Consider the following 12,342-nt stretch of genomic DNA (forward strand, 5'->3'; position numbering starts at 1 on the left):
GACTGACCATCCATAATATCAAAATTATAGTTTTAACCATGTTTTGAGGCTATACAGTGTCTTTACATTTGCATTGTTTACAAACATTAGAGGAAAACAAGCTTATATTTTGGGTTATCATGTGGTAAGACAGCTCGAGGCATTTATAAGTTAAATTCTTCAATAAACAATGGGTATATATAATTAATTTATAAGTCCAAAAAGGGATGTAGTATCTAAGGATTTGGGCGACCCGACCAAATTCACATAGAACTATGAGTTATACATCTATCAGTCTCATTGAAAGCAAGTCTAAGAAGCGGTAGATCGGTTCTATGTGCGCTATTTTTTTTGCTTCCAGTTCTTACATTTTTTTTGTTGTTGCATCTTTTACTTTCGTTTTGTACACCAGCTTCAAACAGCTTATAATGCAATATTTGTGGTTCTGGAAAATAATTTTTCTCAGCGGTTTAGATGGCACAATGATTCTCTACACTAGCTTGTTTTGTCACATAAACTAAAACAGGGCAAAGTATAGCTGTGTTCGATACTCATACTAACCGCACTATTAGTGACGTGAATTAAGTATATAGTATGCTTTTTGGTCATAGTATGGATATTAGTTAGTATGCAAAAGGTTTCCGGATGTCGTACAAAATTCGCCAAAATACGAAGTATTCATTCAGTGGACACTATTTCCGTGCTTTTAGGGCCGACAATTTGTGTATGGTAACCTAATACATCGAACTTGCGAGCCAGTATATTAACGATCTGCTGTCTAACTACCCAACGTTTATTGACTTGATTATTCATATCATTCTCAGCTAAGTGGTATAGTCGTTGTGCGTTTCAATAGACTGTTAATTCTGGCTATCTACTCCGATTTCAGAGCGCTCTCGGCAGAATAACTTATGAATTTACAAACACTCAACACCAATATGGCCGGTGGTGTCAAAGACTAATGAAATTGCTGACAGCAGCCCAGTTACAGTCACCTACGCTCTGGATAACATGAAAACAGTCTAATCAGCTGTTAGGGTGAGTAAAATGGTCAGAGTGAGGTGTTCTCTCATTTGTGTCTGGAAGTAGCTAGCCAACGTTAGCCAGTTAGTTTGGGTGCTTGACTGCCGTTGAACGATCAGATCAACTCTGTAAACACTCTGGATTTATGAACGCCCAGAGCTCACTCTGGCACCCCAGATTGAATTTACAAACACACCCGAAATCGTAAAATGTTTAGCTAGTAATTTGTTACGTTAACAACCTAGCAATAAGTTGCATAGCAACGTCATCCGCTTCCGGTAGACAGGCAACGCTCTAATATGCTCAACTTAAACGATACCGTTTGTTTACAGTATACTAAAATGACCTAATGGTATGTAGTATACAGTATGTTAGTATGGGTATTCGAACACAGCTTATTATAATTGTAGCTAGCAACCAGGAAATGGCGTAGCGATTTCTTTGCATTCTGTGAAGTTCACAATCCAGGGCGAATGGTGGCGATAAAGCACGACTAGTTGGTTTGGCCGTGCCTAAACAAATATCAAAGAAGGAAGAAAAAAAACAATATTGTGGTTTCCGGGACGTGCCAATCATGGTTTCAGCGTACTTGCGTCCATCCGGTTATCGGTGTCCTGTGCGAATGCTGGAGAGCTATGGCGGCGTGCCGGGGATCCTCGTCAAAATGGTTTTTCACCCGGGAGCAGCTGGAAGCCACGCCGTCCCGCCGTACGGGAGTGGAGCCGGATAGAGAGCTCTCTTACCGACAGCAGGCGGCAAACCTCATTCAAGATATGGGCCAGAGACTCAACGTGTATCCTTTTATAAACAATCATCACCAGACATGTCGAAGGAAGTATAGACATGGTGCTTTGTAGGCCCGTTTCCCAGGGTGCTGTGTGGGAGCTGGGGGCACGCGCCAGAGGCACTCACTATCCGTAGTTTGTAATATCAGAACATTACAAATGTGCCAGTGGTCGCTTTAATGTATTCGGTGTTGTGTAGTAATGATACAGCCAAATTGACTAGTTAGCAAACATAATCCGTCATCAACATGAAGGCCATGTATCTGGCGCCAGTTAGCAAGCTGTTAGCTTGGCAGTAAGTTAGCTAGCTAACATTAGTTTACTAATCTTCCCTGTTAGTTCCCCTAATTGAAATGTTAACTAGCTAACGTTGATGTGTTTTTCGTTTTATTATGAATATCCACATAGCCAAATGACGGCTGCCCAGCATGCTAGCTAACGTTAGCAAACCAGCATTGAGTTTCTGTGTAGTTAGCGCGAGCTAGTTCCACGGCCCATACAACGGCAATGCAAGAACGTGCATTATTGTTGGGCTTGTCATTTTCTTTTGCACGGTTACCCTGTTGTGTTATCTACCCAACAACAAATCATGTATTTACTGAAGTTACATTTGAACATACTTGAATTCCTTAACCCGTTTTCTCCAGCTCACAACTTACTATAAATACAGCAATTGTTTACATGCATAGATTTTATATGTACCACTCTTTCACCAAATTCCACAGAAATGTAAGTATTTAGTCAGCCTGACTATTTTCCTTAAATATGCAACCTGTTTACATAATGTATTACAATGAATTATCTCCTGTTACAGATCATTTCTCCAACCACATTATTCCTAGCTGCAAAAGTTGAAGAGCAACCTCGGAAACTGGAGCATGTCATTAAGGTTTCACATGCTTGTCTAAACCCTCAAGAGGCCCCGCTTGATACGAAGAGTAATGTAAGTCTGGGTACTATGGGTATTGTAGGTTTTGCTATTCTCCCTGTTTTTGTCAATGGCATCAACACTTGCTTTTGTGTAGTTTGGGGTGTGTCACCAGAGGGTAAGCTGAGTCTGACCGTAGTATGACAGAAGCAATTTGCAGTCTTTGTTAGACGGATGTCTGTCCTCTCTCGGCATGTTCTTAGTGATGATATTCCTAGTAGCAAGACTACATTTAAAACATCTGGCACTAAGAAATAACCCATACTGTTACTTTGGAATAGGGGTATCGATAGACACATTACACATGTCATGTAATGATTGTCTATTGAACTTCAGGCATACCTCCAGCAAGCTCAAGAGCTGGTGATACTTGAAACCATAGTGCTGCAGACTTTAGGTAAGTAATGACTGAGAGTATAGTAAGAACTTGATCTAGTATACAAAGTGTTATGTTTCAATATTCTGTTGGACCGTTGCTGCCAGGCATTGATGAATTGCCTCGTGTTCCATTTTTCAGTTATTTAAATTAGGTACAGTGTACTCGAAGTATCAGACCCCTTGACTTTCTCCACATTTTGTTTCTTTACAGCATTTGATTTAGATTTAAATTGCTTTTTTCCCCCCTGCAATCTACACACAATACCCCATAATGACAAAGCAAAACGTTTTTTTAGAAATTTTAGCAAATGTATAATAAAAAATCACTTTTGCATAAGTTTTCAGACCCTTTACTCAGTACTTTGTTGAAGCACCTTTGACAGTGATTACAGCCTCGAGTCTTCTTGGGTATGACAACAAGCTTGGCACACCAGTATTTGGGGAGTTTCTCCCATTCCTCTCTGCAGATCCTCTCAAGCTCTCAGGTTGGATGGGTGCGTCACTGCACTGCTATTTTCAGGTCTCTCCAGAGATGTTCGATCGGGTTCAAGTCCGGGCTCTGGTTGGGGCACTCAAGGACATTCAGAAACTTGTCCCGAAGCCACTCCTGGTGTTGTCTTGGATGTGTGCTTAGGGTTGTTGTCCTGTTGGAAGGTGAACCTTCACCCCAGTCTGAGGTCCTGAGCGCTCTGGAGCAGGTTTTCATAAATATCTCTGTGCTTTGCTCTGTTCATCTTTCCCTCAATCCTGACTTGTCTCCCAGTCCCTACTGCTGAAAAACATGCCCACAGCATGATGCTGCCACCATCATGCTTCACCGTAGGGATGGTACCAGATTTCCTCCAGACATGACACTTGGCATTCAGGCCAGTTCAATCTTGGTTTCATCAGACCAGAGAACCTTGTTTCTCATCATCTGAGTCTTTAGGTGCCTTTTGGCAAACTCCATGTGGGCTTTCATGTGCCCTTTACTGAGTGGCTTCTGTCTGGCCACTCTACCATAAAGGCCTGATTGGCGGAGTGTGGCAGAGGTGGTTGTCCTTCTGGAGGTTCTCCCATCTCCACAGAGGAACTGTGGAGCTCTATCAGTGACAGTTGGGTTCTTGGTCACCTCACCAATGCCTTTCTCTCCTGATTGCTATGTTTGGCTATGTGGCCAGTTAGAGGAAGAGTCTTGGTGGTTCCAAACTTCTTCCATTTTAAGAATGATGGAGGCCACTGTGTTCTTGGGGACCTTCAATGCTGCAGAAATGTTTTGGTGCCCTTCCCCAGATCTGTGTCTTGACACAATCCTGTCTCGGATCTCTACGCACAATTCCTTCAACCTCATGGCTTGGTTTTTGCTCTGACATGCACTGTCAATTGTGGGACCTTATATAGACGGGTGTGTGCCTTTCCAAATCATGTCCAATAAATTTAATTTACCACAGGTGGACTCCAATCAAGTTGTGGAAACATCTCAAGGATGATCAATGGAAACATGATGCACCTGAGCTCAATTTAGAGTTTCATAGGAAAGAGTCAAAGTTATGTAATAGCTATTTCTGTTTTTTTATTAGTAATACATTTGCTAAAAAAAATGTACCACCTGTTTTGCTTCGTCTACACACAATACCCCATAATGACTTTTTTTTTTATTTAATCCATTTTAGAGTAAGGCTGTAACGTAACAAAATGTGGGAAAAGTCAAGGGGCCCGAATACTTTCTGAATGCACTGTATGTCACGGTAACGTCACAATCCTCAATGCCAATATTCTATTGCTGCAGGTCGAAATGGTATCTTGATGAATCTCAGATGTTAGCAGACAGCAGTCCCATCCATGTTCCAATTTGTGGTCTCCACAACTACGGAATACTCCAATTATGTTGCCACCATCTGCGGCCATTTTTGTTATACAACGTCAATATACTCACCCTTAATTAGATGTAAAGAAAGAGGAACTGCCTTTCATAATCCGCATGTAATCCTGACTGTGCTCTTGTGTTGAAGAATAAAGGGGAAGAACCATGGATGGAACATTACTTTGATGCATCTTTGACAAATTGTTCCTGTTGAAACTCACCTGTCATGTATTTTGTTCCAGGATTTGAAATAACTATTGAACATCCACACACTGATGTCGTGAAATGTTCCCAGCTAGTGAGAGGTAGAGGCTTCCTTCTTTGCTCTTTCATGCCCTCTAGTCGTGTCATTACTAGAAGGGATCCAGGTTTTGTCAAATTAATATCAGATTGGACCTTTCGTAGCAGCTTATGAGAACTTAAGCAGTAGGTTAGGAAAATGAATGTAGCGTGTTAGGAAAAGTTTTAGTTTAAATGCAAAAACATTAATTTGACAAAAGCTGGATCACTTCTAGCCATGACCCTCTAGTCGTGTAGGAGGATAAATGCTGACATGATTGTGTAACAAATCGTTGTTGACCTTTGAGTTTTCACTAAACATGACGTACAGTACATTAAATGTAGACACAGCGAAATGAGCAGCACTGCAGATAGTGAGATGCAAGACTTCGCTCTGACAGCGTCACACACAGTATCTGCGCATGCTCGCAGGTTGCCTTCACGTTGTTAGAGCGTGATAGCCACGGGACCAAAACAGTGAAGTTGAGCCTCATGCTTCAACACTTAGTAGTTGCGAAAATTTGTTGCGGAAAAAGGTTAAGGATTTCTTTTAGCCTTAAGGATCCTCATTTCGTTAATGTTTAAACATTCACACCCCTAGCATCTGCATCATATCGCTGAGTCTACCTTTAAAGGTAACATTTCAACTTATAATTATTAACAGAGCACACTGGTCAGCAAAAACCTTAACCCTCTTTTCTTTCACTTACAGCAAGCAAGGATCTGGCACAGACTTCCTATTTCATGGCTACCAACAGGTTGTTATCCTGACACCCCCCCCCCCCCTCCCCCTGTTGCACTGTGACTACTGCACACTATAGCTTCCTGTAAGCAGGGTACCCTTTCTGTGTCCAACGGCCCTCTATGCGCCGATGGCTTCTGGGACGCTAGCCCCCTCTCTTGCCCGGGGTGGGGTGGTTGGCTGTACCGGCCCCGGTCGCAGTGCGGTGTATTGTACAAGGGACCAGAGTTGGCACAGTGGGGTTGAATGCCCAATGTGAAGTGTAGTGGTGGGCTTGAACCTCACGGTTGCTTGGTTACAAAAGTGCATAAGTCTAAAAAGACACTTTGGTAGCCTGAATAGCAGCTAAAGATTACACAGCTGTAAACATAACATAGAAGTCGTCCTGGTAAGTAACATTTTTCACAGTTAACATTTTAATGAAACATTTTCAGTCAGTTAAGCAAATTTTTCATGTAATGAGATGGATATATATAAATAATATAGAGAAAGAACAAATGGAAGCGCTAATTAACATGTTTGATGTTAACCCATTAAGGACCTTCTCAGATGGCATGTTTTTGAATTTGAAGAGAAAAATACATGTTTTAATACACCATTTCATTGTATTGCAAAATATCTGTTCATCCTTCATAAGTATTAGTCTTGTTTTTTGGCTTTTTACTTACAAACAACCATACAGTTTATATTCTGCAAATAATGGCAGAACAAGGTCCTGAAGGGTTAGTTTTGCCATGACGTTGGGTTGGGATTTAATATAGCCTTTTTGTTTCCCATAGCCCAAAAAAATGCCCTCAAACTAACTACAATGTCTGGACACAGATCTTGATAAATGCTTTTAAGTTGGGCCTGGTCATAATTAAGCTGCTGCTAACGCATCCAGCAATCGTATGAAAAGTATTATTTTTAGTTTGGAAAAAAATATGATCGAGCTAAAGACAACATTGTTCCAAAAACTGCCTGTTCTAAAGAAGGCAGGCTGCATTAGAACTGGAGAGGCTTATGACGAACAGTAAACAGAGAATTAAAGAGCTTGACGCTGTGCCGTAGACATTGTGGTAATTAGAGGATGAAGTGCTTAATGCCTGAACTCTGACCAGCCACAGAAAGGCCTTGTTTGGGTCATAAAAATAGATTTCGCCATGGTTACTGACCGTACCCTGTAGACTAAACAGTGAAGGGAAAAGTGGAAACGGTACCCAAGCCTTAGAAATATAATTGACTTGAATGGGAATATATGTTTTAGTATTCTATGGCTTGGATTCTATTAGGGTTACAGTCACCGTGGTGAATACTTCTTAGATTTGATGTTTTTCAGGATTGTGTGGACTAGTCTCAGGCAGCGCAGTGATACGGGATATTAAAATATTCTCCTTTTAATATGCATTATGTCCAGGCATTTAACTTATTGTGGCACAAGGTTACCATCCAGCTTTTACCATAGTCTTCCATTTGAAATACCATCTAGCTCTCTGGCCCTTTTTTAAATCGTTCAAGGTTCAATATTGTAGCTTCATCTATTTCTATATAACTTGAGTTCCAAAGAACTTGAGTCAACGTGGATTACAGTTGACTAGAAGGCGTTTCTCACCACAACCAGTTAGTGTAAATGAGTGTCTCTTGAATTTACTGCAAGCTCATTTTCTACATTACCATAAAATGTTGACCAAGTGTTATTTATTGGTGGTGGATTTCTTTAATGAATGGTGAAATTGGGTCACGTTCCCACCAAAAAACCTACTAGTCTTTATTTGAATTTGACGCAAATGTGAAGTTATTGCTATATCTGCAGTTCCTTTTGGTAAACACTAGGATGGTAGCCATAATGTGAAACTGACTCATGATCTATTCTGCATGTCAGTAATTGTTTGTTCTTTTGTTAAGTGTGCAACTGTGTCAACGATAACATTTATTTTGCAATGCTTCTTCTGTTCTCAATACTGTGTACTATGGTTTACCTCAGCCTAAAACGCCTGTGACTTATTGTGTTTGCCCCTCTTCTCCATGTGGCCTGTCGTTGCGCTCCGGCCTCTCCTTGCGCAGCCTCCACCTCACCACGTTCTGCCTGCAGCATAAACCCACAGTCATCGCCTGCGTCTGCATCCACCTGGCCTGTAAATGGTCCAACTGGGAGATCCCTGTCTCCACTGACGGGAAACACTGGTGGGAATACGTGGACAACTCTGTCACGCTGGAGCTTCTTGATGGTGAGTCTTTGATTATAGTTCATTAGTTCACGCTCGTAGTCGGAAAGACATGCAGAATGCCTACTTACAATCTTTTAGTTTGGGAGAATAGTTTTGTTTTCGTCAATGAGAAATGTGTGGTTATATGTTATTGCCATTTTATATTAGGTGTTAAAACCAAGTGTGTCCTGTCCTTCAGAACTGACACACGACTTCCTTCAGATTCTGGAGAAGACGCCGAGCAGGTTGAAGAGGATCCGGAACTGGAGGGTAAGCTGAAGTTCTTCTCCAGTGAATCATCATTAAGACCTCGCACTCTCTCTAGACATTTGTAGATTGTCCTTGCTGTCTGCTGATTTTATTTTAGTGTAGTTTCATTGTACAGTTTCATGCTCTTCACTACCACGTCATCATTCTCTCTTCTCCCCCAGGCCACACAAGCTGCCAAGAAGCCCAAGGGAGATGGCTCTCAGGCGAACGACCCCTACCCAGGACCCTCCCTGGTCCACGAACATTCCCTGGGAGACGGCATCCCTGGGGTCTCCAACTCAGCCTTCTCCAAAGCTGCCTCCTCGTTCCCTGTCCCACTGCCGGGTCACGCCAGTGGACCCCTCTCCCTGGACTCCATCGCCTCCATGCAGGGCAGCTCCTACACCTTCACCGCCCCCAGCGACTGGCCCCAGGACACGGGGGGTCGCTCGGAGGGAGGAGGCTATTCCCTCAAAACAGATGCACTAGGCCTCCAGCAGGGGGCTTCACTGTCTCTGCAGCACAGCTCTCTGAACCCACACAGACCAGATAAGACCATGGAGTTCAACACTATTAAACTTGAACACAAGGCTGTAGCGGGGGGGGGGAAGCAACAGCAGCCCCCGCCTGCCCAGAAAATGTCCCTGGACAAGTACAGAGAGAAGCATGCTGCCGAGCTGGCGGTGCAGCAGAAACGCAAACAGACAGAGCAACAGGCTATGGAGCCTGAGGGCAGGGATGCCTATATACCCTCTGTCCAGTCAGACCACAGGAAACACATGCAGCCCCACCCTAACCCAGGGAGCAGCAGCGGCACCACTGCATCTCCTCTTAAAATGAAGCTGGCCATTCCAGGCCAGGACAGGCTCCCCTCTGACAAACGGGACAAGGGGGGCTCACTCAAACTCCGCCTCCCAGTTCCTTCTCAGGGGGGCGTGGCCAGCAAAGAGGAGCTGAAGATGAAAATCAAGGTGTCCTCTGAGCGCCACAGCTCTTCTGATGAGGGCGGGCCCAAGAGCAAACATTCCAGCCCGCTGGTGAGCAAGGAGAAGCATCGGGACCACTCTGCCCACCGCCACCACAAGCAGCACGGACACTCTCAGCTCCACGCGGCACAGCACAGTGGCAATGGCCGGGGAGGCCTCGAGGGGCCAGCAGGTGTCGGGCCGGCCCTCCTCCGGAGCCCCCTGGGGCTAGGGAGCGTTGAGGGGTTGGCGGGCCCGGCCCTTGCTTCTGTTTCCAGTTCCTCCCGCAAGAGGGCACACCCCAACGTTGCCGGCCACAACCACCACTCCTCCAAAACGAGCAAAAGCTCCAAGGGCGGCGCAGGTAGTTCCTCTCATTGTTCCTCTGTTCAGCTGCAGTCACAGTGTGTGTCGTCTCACAGCTCTGGTTTTAACCTTCCCTTCCCCCTCCTCCCCCTGTCACATACCAGGTGGGCTACGGACATCTCAACACCCTAGTGAAACTGGACAAGAAGCCAGTGGAGAGCCGCGGCCCTGAGGTCGCCGGCTGGGGTACTGCCAGCACCAAACAGACACTTTTGACATGCTCACATTTCCTGTTAAGTGCCCAAGGAATAAACTCATGAACCCTTTATAGCAAGGAAATGGAAGGTAAAGCAAAAAATATAAAGCAAAGTGTAGGACAGAAATCTAATTATTATGCTTCCCGATCATCTGATCTCTTGGCAGTGCTGATATAGTCCTGCCTGTTTCTGTATGTATAACTGCTGCTTAGTCCTCTCCATATTCTCTGGATGGGTCTTGAAATGTGGACGTGAGAGTTAGGGGGTCATCCTAGTTTAAATGTTGAAAAAAGGTATTATAAATACTGAAAAGGCATGAAAGATGCAATTTATTTTCTTTTAAATAATAATTAAAACAGCATTTCCACAACTAATCCATTCTGGTGAGAAAACAAGGCAAGCGGTCCTCTTACGGCTGGAGGGGGGCTTCTCTCAGTTGGTAGTAGAGAAGGAAGGCCAGGCACGCCAAACATGGCCGCCAATGGAAGCTGGATTTTATTTGTTGAAAGTCTTTTTTCCCTTTTTTTTTTATACTCAATACTGTATCGATGATCCGCATGTTTCTATCATCAAAGGGATAAAGCAGAATGCAGACTGCTGTTTACAGAAAGTGGAGATAAATGTACATACATTTTTGTATGTTTAAAAAGCTATACCATAAATACTCAGGTTTGGAACTGCTTGTAAGTATAACAAGATATATATATTATATATGATGGAGAAAAAGACTTGTAACTTGATGTAGGAGTCCTATCATTGGTGATTCTGACTGCAGCGTTCCACTGTTGTGCTTAGAGCCTGTACTACGCATGGCTGCCGGTAGAGTGCACTCGGCCTTCGACCTTTCCATCCCTTTGTAGGGTCTGGATTTCCTCCAGTGCAGACCCTACAAACAGTACCAACCACCTGGCATGTTGTCAGAGGCCATGCAATTTGTACAACAATTTTTTTGGGGGGGACCTCCAACATGACCTAAAGCTGGATGCCAAAGGCTGCCTCGCAAAAAAAAATAAAGACACGAGGACAGTAATACTAGTGCTATAGTTTACATGCCTAACCTTTGCTGTGAAGTGCATTTACATGAAATGGTTACTTGGCTTGACCCTGTAGCTGATAGATGCAAAGCTGTTAATCAGTAATGGTAAATAATGTAGGATTGTTGATGTCCAGTGACGTGGCAGAAAAGTAGCCTGGTTATTGGGCTTAACGTTCCATCAGTGTTGCTGATACAGCTCAGTTTCCTACTGTATATGGCAGATATCGTTCTCAATTCTGGACACAAACTAAGAACTGTTCTTTGACTGGTTAGTCCTTATTTCAGTGTGCAGACAGTTGGTATTGGGGCCAAGATGCTATGTTCCACCAGTACTTATACTCTTGGGCACAGACAGTGGTTTGATAACAAGAAGGCAAGTGCAAATCTGGACAACCAGTTTTATGATTTTATTTAAGTTCTACAAATAAATCCTAAGGTTAACACTACCTTAACTTGACCTATGTTGTATGATTGGTATGTACTGAATGTTTATATGAAGAGAATGGAAGCAAAATGTTAGACAAATGCCCTATTTGTATCCTCTGCAAGATCTTGTTCCAAGGGTGATGAAGGTTTCAAGCCTATACATTTTGAAAAGGAATTTAAATACTGTATATTATGTGAATTTGACAGATTTACACTACCGTTCAAAAGTTTGGGGTCACTTAGAAATGTATTTTTGAAATAACATCAAATTGATCAGAAACAGTGGAGACATTGTTAATGATGTAAATGACTTGTTGCTGGAAACGGCAGATTTTTTTTTAATGGAATATCTACATAGGCGTACAGAGGCCCATTATCAGCAACCATCACTCCTGTGTTCCAAATGCACATTATTAGCTAATCCAAGTTTATAATTTTCAAAGCCTTTTACAATTATGTTAGCACAGCTGAAAACTGTTCTGATTAGAAGCAATAAAACTGGCCTTCTTTAGACTAGTTGAGTATCTGGAGCATCCGCATTTGTGGTTTCGATTACAGGCTCAAAATGGCCAGAAACAAAGACCTTTCTTCTGAAACACGTCAGTCTATTCTTGTTCTGAGAAATGAAGGCTATTCCATGCGAGAAATTGCCAAGAAACTGAAGATCTCGTACAACACTGTGCACTACCCCTTCACAGAACAGCGCAAACTGGCTTAAACCACAATAGAAAGTGGGAGGCCCCGGTGCACAACTGAGCAAGAGGACAAGTACGTTAGTCTAGTTTGAGAAACAAACACCTCTGGGATGCCTAGAAGGCCAGCATCCCGGAGTCACCTGTTGACGTTGAGACTGGTGTTTTGCGGGTACTATTTAATGAAGCTGCCAGTTGAGGACTTGTGAGGCATCTGTTTCTCAAACTAGACACTAATGTACTTGTCCTCTTGCTCAATTGTGCACCA

General features: G+C 43.2%; 1 protein-coding gene across 2 annotated transcripts; it reads left to right on the plus strand.

Annotated features, from left to right (window-relative positions):
* The first annotated feature begins 386 nt into the window (after positions 1–386).
* On the plus strand, positions 387–11,413 carry ccnt2a (cyclin T2a). 2 transcript variants are annotated; one of them, XM_014165473.2, is made up of 10 exons: positions 393–1,795; positions 2,435–2,516; positions 2,602–2,730; positions 3,052–3,112; positions 5,179–5,241; positions 5,928–5,973; positions 8,001–8,164; positions 8,343–8,413; positions 8,575–9,721; positions 9,828–11,413. In XM_014165473.2, the coding sequence occupies exons 1-10, from the start codon at positions 1,638–1,640 to the stop codon at positions 9,893–9,895; spliced, it is 1,989 nt and encodes a 662-aa protein (XP_014020948.1). In that variant the 5' UTR covers positions 393–1,637; the 3' UTR covers positions 9,896–11,413. The 2 variants fall into 2 exon arrangements, with proteins under 2 accessions (XP_014020950.1, XP_014020948.1); XM_014165475.2 differs by lacking the exon at positions 9,828–11,413 and having other exon boundaries at positions 387–1,795; positions 8,366–8,413; positions 8,575–9,209.
* Positions 11,414–12,342: the final 929 nt, after the last annotated feature.

Source organism: Salmo salar, chromosome ssa21, assembly GCF_905237065.1.
Source record: "Salmo salar chromosome ssa21, Ssal_v3.1, whole genome shotgun sequence".
Classification (NCBI taxonomy): domain Eukaryota; kingdom Metazoa; phylum Chordata; class Actinopteri; order Salmoniformes; family Salmonidae; genus Salmo; species Salmo salar.